This window comes from Lissotriton vulgaris, chromosome 10 (assembly GCF_964263255.1).
Source record: "Lissotriton vulgaris chromosome 10, aLisVul1.2, whole genome shotgun sequence".
NCBI classification, from domain to species: Eukaryota; Metazoa; Chordata; class Amphibia; order Caudata; family Salamandridae; genus Lissotriton; species Lissotriton vulgaris.
Window position 1 is genome coordinate 46379929 of NC_141698.1, and position 17334 is coordinate 46397262.

The 17334-nt window shown below is 44.6% G+C and overlaps 1 protein-coding gene across 1 annotated transcript in view; it reads left to right on the forward strand.

The window, feature by feature from the left end:
* Positions 1-17334, forward strand: part of LOC147684547 (vomeronasal type-2 receptor 26-like) — a 126108-nt gene that overhangs the window by 103396 nt on the left and 5378 nt on the right. The window contains exons 7-8 of the mRNA XM_086939707.1: positions 6442-7269; positions 14296-14523. Of these exons, the coding sequence (XP_086795833.1) occupies positions 6442-7269; positions 14296-14523 (1056 nt within the window). The remainder of the gene's footprint in view (positions 1-6441; positions 7270-14295; positions 14524-17334) is intronic.

A 17334-nucleotide genomic window follows, 5' to 3' on the forward strand; every position in this document is an offset into this window, starting at 1 on the left:
GCCCTGTGTGGATGTTTGTATACAATTGTGTGGGCTGTGGGGAGTGCACTGGTGTTGTGTGTCCATTGTCAGGCAATCCTGCTGTGCCTTTGTCCCTGGTTGTGTGTCGCAGTGTGTGTGTATTGTGCTTGTTGTTACAGTGCTTGTTGATGTGCAAGGGGGTGCACAGGATTGGCACCTGGCCTGTGACTACTTCGGGTGGTGTGCAGTGTTGGTCGGGGTGGTGTGTCGCTGTGATGTTTGGAATGTGTCCATGCCTTGGTGTTGCCCTGCCTTCTGCATTGTGCGCATGTGTTGACCGCGGCGGTGACGTGTCCGTGACCGTGACGTTGCTGCAGGTTGGCCGACGTTGTGTGTTCCAGATGCCGTGGGGTGCCTTGTTCTGAGGTGGGTGATGTGTGGGTGCCCATGTGGATGTGTTGTGCCCCCCAGCAGGATGCCAGTGTTGTGCTTGGGACCTGTGTCGGCATGTGTGTTGTGTGGTGTATATGTGTAGTGACGTACCTGCGGCGGCGTCCGCGGCGGCCCATCTGGCGATAGTGTTGCAGCAGGTACATGACCGGATGCATGTGGAGGGCTGGGTCCATGGGGTTCATGTCGGATCTCGGCGTGCGTGCTCCGCTGTAGACTTTCCGCCTGCTAGAGCTGTGCGGTGTCTCCGGTGCGGTGCGTCAGCTTGTTTGGCCCATCCTAATTTGTCGAGCGGGGCGGACGTCATCGACCGCGGCGGAGGGTCTCGATTGGCTGCAGCCGCCGCGGTGGCGGGCGCACCTTGATGGCGGAGCGAGGCGCTCCGCGGCGGACGGGAAATGACCTGTGTTTACATATCCTAATGTGGCGGACGTGATTTCCACTGCTAGCGGGCGGAAAAAGCTGTTTTTCCGCCCCGCCATCGTTTCGGTAGTGCCACCGCCCGCTATCCTAATGGACCCCTATGTCTTTTGATATAAAAACAATTGGCCCAGAGTTCAGTTCTTGAGTGTGTGAAACTTTTTGCTGACTGAGTGTGTACAAAAAATGCTTTACACTGTCCTCTGATACTGCCTTACTACTCAACCAAGCTACCACTTTAGAGAGTAAGGTCAGATCTGTCTTTAACCTCTGTTACACCTCTGGAAATTGTAGCCTCTATACACACTGTACCTCACTTTGGTCCAGTTTATATAGAGCCACTTTCTTACAGCTTGGTTACAAGTGTGAGTAGGAGACCCCCTACAAACCCAGGATTAGGCATCCCGGGACACTGCAGAAGCCGGCCCTTGGGGGTGGTGGTTCCCAGGGCCATCTTGCTTTCCAGAAGGGGGTCCACCGTGGCCCCCCTCCAACACTTTCCAGAAGCCCCGGGGGTATCGGTTCCCAGGGACTGAAGGAGCCTCAGAGCCCCCTCTCAATTAATATTTTAAAGCCCTGGGGTGTGGCAGTTTTCGGTGCTGGAGGGGCCTCAGAGCCCCCCTCAATTAAAATTTTAAAGCCCGGGGTGATGGTCCCGAGGCTGGAGGGACGTAAGAGCCCACCAAACATATACATTTACATTTACTGCGGGGGCTGTGAACCCCCCCTCACATATATTTTTAAAAAAGCCCCGGGCCCCTATTATAATAAACTGCATTGCCCCCGGGACTTCACCCCCGGACGCTAATTAGCACTAAAGCTGACTATGTGGTTTTTTTCACGCGATACGCGTATCCTACGCCCATCCTGTGCACTTATTTTTCAGTTTTCTTGTTCCTCGGTTCTATCGAGACACCAGATGGCTGCCAACACTTCCTGGTTTGGAGTGTTGACACACAGTTCACAGCCAATTAGCATGAAGCTCACGCTCGTAAGGGTACGCATATAATCCTTGGACGGTACTTCGTCCATAGATATATCTATGATTTTACTTTTGATTTTCTCAGGAACTACTGCACGGATTTACACCATTTAACAATAAGCGTCATCTGCGAAACCAAACTCTACCTCTCTGCCACATTTGGTGTAATTCCGTTCAGCAGTTCGGGCTGTAGCGCGTCTTAAAGGTCCATATGGAAAATTGCATGGGGCAAACATGTTTTGAGACCCCCCCCTTTTTTCTCGGCCCCCGCTTGATGAATCACCCCTAAACTTTTAGGGAAGGAGCGGAGCGGAGCAGGTCATCTTCTTGGAGAATTTGACGAAGATTCATCGACCGGCGCCAAAGTTATTCCAAATAGAATATTGTGGATTTCCTATGCAAACTAGGTCCTAACTATAACTACTGGCCACCGCCAGTAGGTAATATGTATATATATATATTTATATATATATATATATAGTTTTATATATATATATATTCACTGAAAAAACCATTGGTTATAGACCATATATAGTTAGGGATTAGCATTTACAAAACCTTATTTTACTCGCATAAAACCATTGAAATTCGCATATATAGTTAGTTGCGCTAACTATATATCGCGCACCCGCAATCCACTGCTGATGATGTCACATATTACGTCATTCATGACATGGTCAGTGACATCACTGATGACATCACTGATGACATCTCAAATGACATCACTGATGACATCACCCAGTGACTTTATGTTTCTGTAAAGTTAAAATATGTCTTACATATTGAAGAATGAGTGGATGTATAAGTGTCTGGATGAAGGATTTAGTAGGTGCATGACTGACTGTATGAGTGAGTGATTTAATGTGTCTCACTGAGTGCATGGGTTAGTGACTAAACTGTCTTAATTTGTGTATCATTATGTCTGTTGTTCTGTAAACTGCTGCATGTGTTGATCAGTAGCTATATGAGTAACTATATGGGTTATTGATTGGTTGCCCAAGTATTTGTATGGGAGACTGAGTGTGTGTGTGGCTGGGAGGTGTGTGACTCTGTGCATAGATGTGTGAGTAGTTGATTCACTATATGTATGGGTTCAAAAGTGCATGTGGAAACAGCTGTATGGGCGGTTGACTGTGCATGAGTGTATTGGTGAGTGAATGGATATCTCAGTGCTACATGTCAAAGTAAGTACATATGTAAAACACAGTACATGTGAGAGTTGACATATATAAATAACTGTGCATTAGAGCCAGTGAATGTGTGAGTGGCTGTATGGATCATTGTGAACATGTATCAGGGATTGTATAAGAGAGTAAATATGTGTTAGTATATGTTTGAATAAGTAAGGTGTGTATAACTGTATAGTTGAGAAAATGGAGGTGTGATTGATTCTTTGCATGACTGACTAGGTGTGTGAGTAACTCCATGGATAAGTGACAGTCTGTGAGTGTCTGTTTACACTGATTGTATCTAAGGTTATATTAAAGTCTGAAGATGTTCATTGTATTATCACATAAATGATATCATCAGTGATGTGATCAGTAATGTCAAATGAGATGTCATCAGTGATGTCATCAGTGATATCATTTGAGATGTCATCAGTGATGTCATCAGTGATGTCATTTGAGATGTCATCAGTGATGTCATCAGTGATGTCACTGACCATGTCATGAATGATGTAATATGTGACATCATCAGCAGTGGATTGCGGGTGCGCGATATATAGTTAGCGCAACTAACTATATATGCGAATTTCAATGGTTTTATGTGAGTAAAATAAGGTTTTGTAAATGCTAATCCCTAACTATATATGGTCTATAACCAATGGTTTTTTCAGTGAATTTTCAAGGTTTTGTAAATGCAAATTCCTAACTATATATGGTCTATAACCTATGGTTTTTTCAGTGAATTTCATTGGTTTTTTAAAAGCTAATATCTATAGCTGTAAAATATATTCTTTATTACGTGACGTATCACGTAGCCACGTGAGACGCCTCATGACGCGTCACATAAACGTGACGTATCGTCTCTGCAGCGCAAACAAAACCCGTAACGTAAGCGCGCCAGAGCACGCTTACAGATATATATATATTGTTTTTAACCTTAATTAGACAAAATCCACACGTGCACATATCTTGAGGCCTTGCAAAGGCACATCAAACAAACAGTCCCTACAATTTTGCCAAGTTTGGTGGAAATCTATTCCTTTAAATGTTATTTTAATTTTTTACTGTTTCTTTTGGTTTTCCTCTTGTTCTGCTTACCGGAACGCTACCCGGTACGCAAACCGGACGCTCCAAAACACAAGATGTCGGACTCCCGTTACGCTACCATTTAGCTGCCCGGTTGGCGTACCGGGAAGCGCCTCTACCTCGAAAAATCTCAATTTTTTTTCCTTTTTTCCTTTTGCCCTGCGGGGCACTTTAATATCCCCCTCATCAATACTAGGGGGTCAGGAGGGGTCTACCTTGCCCCCTTTCCTTCATTTCCCCCTTCGTTTTTCATCACCTCTTGTCTCTCGATCCTACCGAGAGACAAGATGGCGGCCGCTCTGGACTGTTTACAAAGTTGACAGCCAATCAGCTTCTCCTCAGACTCCCGTTACGCTGCCGGTTAGCTGCCCAGTTAGCTGCCCGGTTTGCGTACCGGGACGCGCCTCTACGGGGAAAAATCGCAATTTTTTTTTTTTTGCCCCGCGGGGCACTTTAATATCCCCCTCATCAATCCTAGGGGGTCAGGAGGGGTCTACCTTGCCCCCTTTCCTTCATTTCCCCCTTCGTTTTTCTCCACCTCTTGTCTCTCGATCCTACCGAGAGACAAGATGGCGGCTGCTCCGGACTGTTTACAATGCCTCTACGACGAAAAATCGTTTTTTTTTTTTTTGACCCCGCGGGACACTTTAATATCCCCCTCATCAATCCTAGGGGGTCAGAAGGGGTCTACCTTGCCCCCTTTCCTTTATTTCCCCCTTCGTTTTGGCCTCCTCTTGTCTCTCGATCCTACCGAGAGACAAAATGGCGGCCGCTACGGACTGTTTAGAATGTTGACAGACACCGGAGAGCCAATCAGCTTCGCTTCGCAAAGCTCCGTTATGCGAAAAGTACGCGAACTGGTGCGCTATCCAGGACGCTGTCACAGATATATAAATTTTTTAAAACGTTAATTTCTCAAAATCCACTGGAGCACATATATTGAGACCCAGCAAAGGCACACCGGGCTAACAGTCCCTACAATTTTGCCAAGTTTCGTGCAAATCCATTCAGCCGTTCGAGCTAAAAGTGAGGCCAAACGCCCTATGGAAATTAACATGGGAAAAACACGTTTTGGGACCCCCCTTTTTTCTCGTCCCCCCTTGACGAAACCCCCCGAAATTTTCAAGGGCTGCTCAGAAGCAAAATGTGCCATTTTCCTGAAAATTTCAGCCTATTCCGTCCACAAATGCCAAAGTTATTAGACATAGAATTTTCAAAAGTCCCATAGGAAAAAAATCGTAACTATATATACCTACTGGCTATCGCCAGTATATATATGTATATATATATATATATATATATATATATACACAAACAAATATTTACCTACCTTAACCACTATTACCAAGTGCATGCATTTACCATGGATCACTTTGCGTTGTAATGGCATGCGTGGTAAAGGCATAAGCGTGGTAAATGGTTTTGTCATAGTGGAAGGTCGTTGTAGAGGCTTTGGTGTAGTAATATGGGGCTACACCTAAAATCAATTTTTGGAGCAATTACACAGCTCATGCAACATAACATTGCCTAATATCACTGTTTTATAAAATGCTTTGAAAAATAGTACTGTTACAATGGGGCAATTTTGCGTGACTTCCAAAGATCAGTATCAAATGTCTATATTTCATGAAGAATACATTGTGTTGATGATGAAGTCAAAATATGGAACAGAGAGGTCGGCCCACTTCTGGAGAGTCTGTTTTCTCTGCATTGACAAGTGGAATTATGGAACATGTAGTACACGATTTGTAGTGCATTGTCACTGTTTATTTGGATATTATTGTACTTTGAAAATAACATAACATAGCTTATGTATTTGTGAAGCGCACGTTGACCCAAGGGTATCTTGACGCTGAACAACAGATGTTTATTGATGACCCCTGTTGCATAGTTTGTAAACGTTTACTTTATTATTCAATCAATTGATATGCCTTTCTTACATTTTAATTTTTCACTGGCCTTATTCCATTAAAAAAAACTGTACATAAATGACAGATTTTGATTCTTAATGCCACTAATTGGGCATCCCAAACATTTTTTTAATCTGTATCTTGAATTAAATGTTCCTCTTGTCAGTAGTTCACCTTTCTTCTGTTAGATATCCAAGCTCACAAGGGGTTATTGGGTTGGCTTTTTTGTTTGATCAGTTTATATCACAGCGATTATTCATTAAAATATGAATGCTGAAAAGAAAACCTAAGAAAAGGGTAGCAATAATACTTATGCTCTATACACTAGACAAACATTCCATGGCATGAGTCTTGTAAATGTATTACTATAGAACTATTTGATAATGAATTTGTGTTGATGACTAACTCTCATTCTAAGAAGTTTGCTCTGAACAGTTTAAAATCACATTGTATTCCTCTTAAACAGATCAGTCATGGAGCAGCACTCCCTGCCCTAAGTGACAAAACCCAATTCCCTTCTTTCCTCCGAACAGTTACCAGTGTTGACATCCAGCCTTTGGCATTAGTTCAGCTTTTGCTCATATTTAAATGGACATGGATTGGAATTTTGAACTCCAACAATGATGTTTGTCTTCAAGGCAGCCAGATGCTGAAGGAGGAGGCAGAGAAAAGACGGATCTGTGTTGAGTTTTTTGAGACCCTGCCAACAGTGCCCAGCCGTGGTTCCTTAGACCACTTCATCAGGATATTGCTTCAATCCACAGCCACTGTGATTGTCTGCTATGCCTATGATGTTCATCTCCTCCCTATACTGAAGGAAATGGCTGTGCTTGGCTTCTCTGGCAAAGTTTGGATTGGAATTACAAGTTTGATGCCTTCTCCTTTGTTTTCTCCAAGAGAGCTATGGAAAATGCTGAATGGCACATTGGGGATGGCAGTGCCAAACAGTGACATTCCGGGGTTTAATGAATTTATCTATGGAATCATTCCATCTAAGAATCCTGGAGACATATTTCTAACAAAGATCTGGGAGCAGGTCTTCAGCTGCATCTGGATGGGAGAGTTTAAAAAAACAGGTCCCGGAAATACTTTAAATTGGACAAGACACTGCTCTGGGACAGAAAGTCTACAAGGGCTTGATTCTTCAGTGCTTGCAGCAAAGTTTACGTTTGCTGCTTATAATGCCATCTATGCCTTGGCACAAGCCCTTCATGATCTGATTTCTTGCACACCTCAGGAAGGTCCCTTTACCAACAATTCATGTGCAGATTCTCAGAACTTTAAGCCATGGCAGGTGAGAATAGTGGTGCACGAGGCAATGGAATTTTGCTTTAGAGCCACCCATGCTTGTTGTTTGAAGCATTTCTGTAATGGTGTAATTATTAGTTGAACATATGAATTTAGCACAAGTGGTAAGTTTTCTACTGAAGAAAGATCCCCACTGACATTCAACTGTAATAGTGATGCTGTGTGCATGCATGAGTGGAGGGGGCACAGGGGGCCCTCTAGTGTCCCCTTTGTTTCTTCTCCGCCAGAGTTTACATTGAGGATGCAACTCTAGGTCACCGCTGGCAGAGGTGAAATTCGTAATATGTTTGGCGGGGGCCACTGCAGTCTGGCCAAGCATATTGCAGCCTCTGACTGCTGTGCCAGCTCCAGGGAAGGGCGGTCCCCTATTGGCAGCAGCTGCCCCAAGGTGATCTGACTGCCCAACTTGTAATGGGGCGGTCGGACTCCTGGTGCGGCTGTGGCTGGTCCGCCACTGGCTCACCACCACAAGTCTGGCAGACCTTGGACCGCAAGACTCATAATCAAGCCCCATGATTATGAATTGTCATCAGTTTGGAGGCGTCTCTCATTGACGTACTGAATATATACAGTGTCCATTTCACCAAATCTCTTATTACAGGATATGTTTCTGTTGTCACTAAATTGATATTCCTTTATTTATTGGAAATCTTTGTCATTATTCAAGGTGATACATATTACTTTCCCACTGCTACTTTGAATGCAATCATTCAAAACAGGTCTCACTCTGGTGGGTTTTCTTCCATCTCTTTTCTCTGCAGATTGTCTCCTAAAATGTAGGGTTCCCTGAGTATTTAACTTTAAGATATTGTTATTAACTTCTATGACCTGCCTCTTTTGGAGCTTATTTAGTTCCATGCATTTCAAGCATCACCTGCTTTTAAACTACCCAGCGCTTCCTCACCCTGCCACATTTTATCACTACTGACAATGTTTAGAGGTCTGACACTAGAATGAGCCCCAATTAGCTGTAGCTAAAAAAATATATACAAATTGCGGGACTATGTTATGAGTCCTCCCTTCTGGTCTCTAAGGATATGAACCTGGGCTTTCAAAACTGATACATAGTTGAGTCTTGAACCTCTCATTACAGCTGCAACCTCTGCATTTCAAATTATGGTACCCAGAAGATTTGATCAGTAAAGCAAAACATATTACAGTACTGGGTGGCATTCCATCCATTTTAGACAGTGGTAATGATTTTTGATGTTATCTTCCTAATTTTAGTTTGCCTCCGTTTCAGCAAGTGGAGAATGTGTCTGCCCCAAAGTTTCACAGTCTTGAAAAACTCTGGCATATTCCTATATACTAATAATGTGCAGCATAGATGCACGATGGCGGTATCCAGGTCATATTTTCAGAATATCCATTTAAGATATAATTCATTCCCAACACCTCTAAGAGAAACCTTTTTTTTATCGTCCCAGGAGATCCAGAAAGTCTGCAATGGATCCAGCCCTAACAGCCCTACATTTGACAACAAATCCTCAACTACAAAATCTTAAACTCTCTTGCTGTAGAACTAAGGGACATATTAGCAAGGAATAGCGATATTTATCGCTAAACGTGCTTAGCAATTTTCTTTTTATTGCTGCCTATCGCTGGATATGTTAGCAGGGAAAAAATGCTATTAGCAACGTTTTCCTGCATTGTGCTAAAATATCCAGCGATAGCGGCGAAATGCGTGAATATTGCTGGAAATCCAGCGATATTCACGCATTAACGCCAATGGAGACTTCACCTGACAATCCACCTCCCATTGGATAAACAGGTAAGTCATGTTTTTAGCCTGTGTTAGATTATAGCGATAATCGAGCTTAGTGCGTTTTTTTTAATGCTTCGCCTGCCTTGCTAAAAGGCGATAGCTGTGTTAGCGACTGCTTCCAGTCGCTAACAGTTTGGGTACGGCCACTTTGCATGTCATTAGCAATAAATATCGCTGACGTGCAAAGTGGCCCTCAAACTGGTCGCTGTCACCTGAAAGCTGTCGCTAACTGCTGTTAGCGACAGCTTGCTGATTGGGCGATAAAAATATCGCTGCTTTAACAGCAAAAAGTGCAGCTAAAGCAGTGATATGGCCCTTGCTAATATGCCCCTAAGTATCAATTGTTGCCGTACAGGATCAATAATGCAAAGAAGAAAGGTGCCCCCAGTTTCTCCAAGTAAGTTGTTCCCTATAAATTGAGGAGAGGTATCATCCCAGTTAAATATTATACCGGCACAGAGGTATCCGAGAAATTAGGACTTTTTCATGATACGCTACCTTGTCTGTAAACTCCTAGGCTTTATACTTTATGACCCTTATTACCAGCGGCTTGGAAAATATGGCAGTACATCCCAACACCTAGGGCCATTGATACTGTAGGTCCTGGTAGTTCCTACAGTGGCAGAAGTCTGGCCCATTTTCAATTGGGCCCTGAAGGCCCACTATGAAATAAGGAATGAATGGGGAATTTTGAATTCTGGGTCTGATTCTCAGGTAGTTCCTCATCTTCCCAAAGCTTTCAAATGGAGTTTCAGCTATTTTCAGCAGAATAAGTCCCCATGTGAAAGTGAAAAAGATCCTTGGTGTTCCAGAGGATCTTGTAAATTTGGTGGTGCAGGTAAATATTAACAGTGGAGATCACATTAACACTTTCCTGTTTCAAAATTGGGGAACACTAGATATACAGCCTGATTCATGAAAGACCCGTTTTGCGAGTCTGTAATAGCGATTCATAAGGAATCGCTATTACAGGCTCGCAAAACGGGATTCATGTAGGAATCACAAAAAAAATGTGATTCCTACATATTCCTTATTTTCGATTAGCAAATTGCTAATCGCAAATAAGGAATAACACCCCATTCATTCCTATGGGCCAAAAGGCCCAAAGGAATGAATGGGGAGTATTCCTTATTTGCGATTAGCAATTAGCTAATCGCAAATAAGATAGCGATTTTAAGGGTGCCAGGGGTGTCCAAAGGACACCCTGTAGCACCCCTTAAATGCAAAATCAAACAGGTGTTGCGCACACACATGTCCAAAGGACATGTGTGTGTTTGCAACATGCAACTTAGAAAAATGCTTTTAAAAGCATTTTTCTAAGTTTTCGCTATTTACCACGAGGTTTGACCTCGCAGTAAATAGCGGGCCGAAATTGAGAATTCACAATTTTTTAATGGATGATGAATTGCATTTAAGGAATCTCAAATAGAGATTCCTTAAATGTAATTCCTCGCAAAATAGCGAAATCGCTATTACCGATTTTTGCATTTGGGATGATGAATCCCAAATGCAAAAATCGCACTCGCAAAGGGCCAGATTCTCAGATTCTGGCCCTTTGCGAGCGCAAATCAGCTTGATGAATCAGGCTGTAAGACCAGAAAAAAGCAGGTCTAAAAAATGGTGATAACTATTGGGGCCTCATCAACGCAGCTTTTGGTGCAGGACAGTGCTGCCAGCAATGGTGCAGCACTTTCCCGAGACAAAACTACAGTACAGGAATGCATACAATCAAAAAGATAGTGCGCATACCTGTTCCCCAGTCATAAAAAAAGTGTTGCTGCGCTGCGACAAGACGGCGTTGCAACACTACTCACTACGCCCTTCTTGCGACAACATGGATGTGCTGTAATCACTGGACAACGCTCTATGACGCAAGTATTGACAGAAACGTCAGGAATCCTGATGTATCCGCCTGTGCTAAAGTCACGCATTGCTGCAGTCGTGTTACAACCATGATGCAACTCCAGCAATGCATGGGGCCAGCATATTCTTGTGGCACTGCCTCACCCTCACGCCCACCATCAGGCAGGCGCAAGGTACTGACGCAGTGCCGTTCATGAGGGGTGCCGAATGTCGGCGTCGTTGGAGATCCATTGGTGGTGGTTCCGCACTGCTGTGTCATCTTTGGAAGCACTGGTGGAATGTTTGTGCGGAGGGAGTTGTTGAGACGTTCTGCAATGGCCTTGATCCAGCTGTGAGGGGGTGCAATCATGGCCCTGGCTTCGGGTGGGCAAGGTGAAGACGTGATTCATTTACTGATGGTAGTGCCAGGAGAGTCCGTTTTTATGGCTGTAGTTGAAGTACCCACTGGCGGAGGTGACGTGCTAGACCGTGTGTCCTGAAATGTGGCCTGTTGAGGTGACTTGCTGCTTGCGTTTGACGATGGTGAGGGGGCGGTGCTCTGGTCACTGAGGTAGCCCAGGTGGAACTTGAGTTCACAGAGTTGGATATCGTCAGTGGAAGGGAGACCCTGGTGTGCAATGAGGTCTACAATGGGATTGGAGAATGGGGGGGCTATGGCCTGGGGGCCTGCATATGAGGGTGCCGCAGAGGATGTCCTTGGGCTTGGTCCGGATCTGGGACTTGACGTGGTCCATGGTCATCCTTCGCACATTAGAGTGCATGGTCAGTCAGAGTGTGCCCTGTAGGTGACGGCAATACCTCCTCCTTGATGTCCGGGGTGCCCCTTGCGGGTGAAACTGCAGCCGTCAGTGATGGCAAAGGCGATGTCTGGTACAGAGCAGAGGTTGGTCCTGGCAGGCGAGGTGGCATACAGGGTTGATTGCGAGGAGGGTGCAGGCACCGTAGCAGTGGAGTGTCCAAGAAGAATGCACCTTGGTGCTGAGCGCGGGCCAGGGGCAGACGAATGTAAACGACATAGCTCATGGGTTGCCCTTTGCACGGGACACAACCATTACAATGCAGGCAGTACATTGTTAGCAATGCAACTACGACAACGGAGGAGCCAACACATTCTCAGGTCAGTAATGGGATAATTTCAGGATGTTTTATGGGGTAAAACATGAAAAATGCGGTGTATTGTGGGGTAAAATATGATAAATGGGGTGTTCTTTGGGGTAAAGTGTGATTTTTGAATGTCTTTTGGGGGTTCTAAAATGGAATTCCAGGGTTCACGTTTGGGTTTGTTGTGCTAAGGTTAGTTTTGGTTTGCACTCACTGAAGTCCGCCATGCAACACCTACTCTACTGTTGCAATTTGCCCAGCATTGGTATGCATTGGAATGGAATGCATTGTCATGGCATGCGTCGCAACCATGTATGTGTCTTTGGCACATGAGTGGTACACCAACTGTGCATGGGCACACACCGGCCAACTTTGAGAAGTTCAGGGGGCTCTGGACAGCTGTGAGGTAGAAAAAGCCGTAAAGAACATTGGATTGTGCATGGACGCAGGATGTGTGTGTGAGCGGGTGTCATAAATTTATTGTGGGAAGTCTTACCCTTGCGCAGCGGTTAGCTGCGGGTTTTCATGGAAGCTATCGCTTGTTAGCGACGTGTTGATAATACTCGCTAACAAGGCGAATTAAAAGGGCGATAGATGGGGATGAAAAAACTAACGCAAACCTACTTTAGCGGTAGTTATCACCAGTTCTTGATAATATGCCCCACAGTTATCGTGCTAAATTTTTGCATCACCAAAACATTACGCTGAAAATTTGAATGCTTCAGTTTATTGATATTTTAAAATAACTGGTTAAGACCAAAAACTCTGCTAATTAGGGTCATAAGCCATTGGTTTTAGAAGGGCTCAAATGGTAGGCTGTGGGTTTGCACTGATGAAACTCTGAAGGAGGGTTGCTACGGGCATGATAGGAGTACAGCATAATAAATATAGTCCTTATCCTGCGATCCTAGGTGATGCCCCCTCAGGTGGGCCATATAAAGGTGTCAATGGTAGGCTCTGGATGTGTTCTAATGGTGACTTGTTGGCGGGCTGCTAGGGGTCATATCAGATGTGTAGCAACAACTATAATTCTTATACACTCTATCCTGCCACGTTTAGGTAGCGCCCTACAGTGGAGTCTTGTGTTTCCCAGACCTGTTGGGTGGCAGGTACTCTAATATTCATTGCCTATGGTCCAATACTCTTCTACTGTGCACTTTATAGTCCTAAGCAAATCATTTGACAGCTGGTCTTTTTAGCAATATTTTATCATGTTTGTATGGCTGTCTATTCTGTTTAAGCTTTTTCATGGGTGCTCTTTAAATTTGTGGTTAAACTCTTGACGATAGAGTTTGGGCCAAAAGGGGAAGTAGTTGCTTTTTGCACTCTGGCACTTTAATATCTGCTGGCACCTTATCTTGCACTATGCACTTTGTAAAAATGACAGTTAGGCGTTTAGGTTCTAGGAGTCCTATTGTTAGTTCTTACACTAGGTGTGTCGAGGGAGGCACTCCTGGAGGACTATGCTGCTTGCGCCTTGCACTTAACAGGACTATAGTTATGCTTGGGGCCTTCTCCCGTCTTTTATAGGGAGGGGGGCAAGGGGAGGCCCTAGTGGAAACCTCTCAAAGAATAGGTGCAATGTAGTAATTTTGTTAAATCTTGATCTAATGATAATGTCAAATGGTTTGATGTAAACTATTTTTCTTGGTTTTATGTTGATGGTTTTTAATAACTAATAAACTTAACTTACTTATGATGTTCAATAGCTCACCTATGAAATACATGGCAACAACACTTTCACTATAAATGTAAGCAGGTTATAAAAACAAAGCCTTTAGAGTCATCTTCACACCACAGATTCTTGATGTGACAAATGATAAGGTAAAATGCCCAATTATAAGCTGACAACAGCACGTAGAAGCCCATTTCTGGATAGCTGTGCACTCTAGAAGAACCTACAACATAACCCATAACTTGTATCATGTTTTTTTGCTGATTGCATATGTCCAAAATGCTCACCTTTCAATCATGAGACCTAGCTCATATTAATGCATTTGATCTAATGGGGCTGTGATGTCAAGGAAACAGTATAATATCCTTGATCCTTATAATGCAAAATAATACTTTTCTTACATGAGAGGCAATTGTGCCATTTATGTCAGGGTTTGCAGCAAATGGGAGTTGTGTGAGTAAGTAGGCATGATGACAAAATGTTTTTTCTCTCTTTTAGATGTTGTTAGGATATGATTTTTAATAAAATCCATGAAGTATAACAACATGTTAAAGATAAAAAGTATGCAACGGTCCTGGCAGGCTAATTCTGTTTGTATCTCTACATAGATATTGCACTATGCAAAGAATGCCCACACAAGAAGCTCAGCTGGAATTGAGGCACTCTTCGATGCCAATGGAGACTCCCCACCTTTCCTCGATCTGTTGTACTGGCACATGACCTCCAGCAACACCAGCAGTTTTGAGAAAGTGGGCACCTATGATGGAAGGGCTCCCGCTGGCAACCAACTCACTATCAACATCAGCGCCATTCACTGGGGTGGAAAGTACACTGAGGTTAGAAATTTATGAAAATTCTAGAGCTCACCTTAAAAGTTAGTTAAATGTGGATGCTCTAATAAGATTGCATTGTAACCATCTTCTCATTAGCTCAGTTTAAGACTAAAGAGTTAGATGAATACATTTGTATTTACAGAGCCAGTCTTGCAGCAAAAGGAATAGGAGGGGAAATCATGCATTGGTTAGTCAGGCAAGTGCATTGCCCTGCAGATGTGTATGCTGAGGGGTTGGGTTCTACCATGTTCTCCAATAATCAAGAAAAATATTCACAATTCACACGTTCTGAAATTGAGTGTACTTTATTCTATGACTAGCAGCCCGCCCCAGCGTTGCATGGGGTAGAAGGGGGCTGGGGGCTGCATTTCAGGTTTGCGTGCTCTCCCGCCCAGGCCCCCGCCCGCCACGACATTGTCTGTGTCCCGGACAATGTTGTGGCGGGCGGGGGCCGGGGCGGGAGAGCACGCCAACCTGAAATGCTGGCTTCCCCTACCCCCGCCTGCCCTGACATTCCCCAGCAGCCCGTGCCCCGCCCGCCCCGACCCTGGCTGCCTCGGATTCTTACCTTGCCTCTGCTGCTCACACCGCCGGTCCATATTTCTCCGGTGCGCCGCTCTGCCACTCACCACCTGTCCGCCGTCGCTCCTCCCCGCGCCATATCCTCCTCTCCGCTCCGGCGCTGGCCTCACTTCACCGCTCCTCCCCTGCGCGCCATGTCCGCCGCACCTGGGACGCTGCTCCTCCCCTGCCCCTGACGTGACGACGCACAGTCACGGCCGGCGCTACTTTGGGGGAACTACTTTTTGTAAAAATGTAACTTTTTATATAAAGTTTAATTTTTTAAAGCCTATGACCATCTACACACCCTGCCGATTTCAACAGTGTATCGGGTGTGTAGATTGGCGCTGTGGTTCCCGAGTTTACCTTGCCTAAAGGTGCAAGTTCTCTCTTTCTAATAGTAGTATAGATATAGATAAACTCACATGTGCAAGTACAATCATGTAGGCCCAGTTACAGCCATCAGATACCAAATCAAAACCTCAGTTGCCCAAGGTCAACCATTTCATGTCCATGCTAGATCATTATATGCCAAGACTCAGCCATCATTCACCCAGGCGCTATCATCATACACCCAGGCGCAATAAAAATATGCTCCGGCTCAACTGATCCCGGCAAACCCCTCAAGTGCACAGAGATATTCTTACATACACAAAATCTATTCAGTTTGGAATAGTATGTCATTCTCAAAGAACAGAAATGGCCAATGCTTTTTTGCAAGTTTCTGCTGAAGTTCTCATAGAGCCACATTTCCCATATTTTCAACATTTTGGGCTTTTCTCATATAAATCCTAGAATCTTGACAAAGGCTGGAAGAGAGCAGGAGGGACAGCTCAGTCTATGTGCAAAATGGTCAATGTCACCAAATGCCTGACCCCTGAACCTGTTCCAGGTAGCCAGGAGAACTCTCACGAACATTTGTGATTTCACAAAAGATTTCTGCGTCCTCTTGAGGGAGTAAACCTGCAGGGACAGATTTGCAGACGTTTTGTGAGTCGCCAGTTTACAGGCGTCCTCGTCCTAGGGGGCAGGCAGGCTCTCTGTACATCCTCAGTTTAAAAGGAAAGCTTTGTTTTTGTACCACATGGGCCGCGGTTTAGATTCCCTCCCCAAAGAACAAAGAGATCTGATTCTTTACACATCATTTGATGTCTGCTACCAAGGTCATTGGCAGTGATAGCTGAGCAGGCAGGGGTGTAGCTTCCATGGGTGCAGCAGGTGCAGTGGTACCGGGACCCACAGACCTGATGGGCCCCTGATTGTTAGAGTATTCCATATTTCAAACAGCAGCCAGGGGGGCTATTTCCGCCGTGCACTGAGACCCATGATAAACTGACTACGCCACTGTACCTGTGAAGAGGGGCAATGCACAATAGCTCGGTATTTAAGTGCCTGTGTTTAAATAAAAAATATGCATGAGATAGATATAAAATGCATTCTCAATAAAATAGTTTATTTTGAGTAGAAACCCCCTAGCTTTAGGACGGATCCTCAAAAGAAAGTCCCACGCCAACAGTGAAAGGCTTACAATTACCTTAAAGGTATACTTAGATTCTTTCCTTGAACTCGCAACAATTTCCAGCAGCACACGGCTTTGCGTTATGGACTGCACCCCTCATACAGAAACATCTGCACCAGGGCATGTTCACCTCAGTGTAAACAACAGCACGTGTAGCAACAGGGCCCAGATAATGGGGCCGAGCCAGCCCTTCAGACAGCTGTTTCCTCTTATGAGTCCCTGGGGAAGGCTCGTTTATGGAGAGGGTTTTCAACACCGCATAATCATCCGAGCTCGGATCTTCCGTCGCCCCCTGACCTCTGACCCGCGGTGGGACTTTGTTCTCCAGGCATTTCCGAGTGCAGTGCAGGGAGTGTTTGAAGCGCCTGTGATTAGCGGGACCATCGCAGCATCCTGTGACTTCCTGTACTCAGACGCCTCTCCTCCCCGTGCTGACGTGAGCACGCACGTCGCGGCCGGCGCTACTTTGGGGGGGACTACTTTTAAAAAAAAATATAAATATTGTAAATACCAGTTAATTTTTACATTTATCTAGCCTATAACCATCTACACACCCTGCCGATTTCAGCGGTGTATCGGGTGTGTAGATTGGCGCTGTGGTTCCCGAGTTTACCTTGCCTAAAGGTGCAAGTTCTCTCTTTATAATAGTAGTATAGATTTATTTAGAACCATTTCTCAATACATTGGTTCAGCCTGATTAATTGATATTAGCTGAGAAATAAAATGCACTTCTC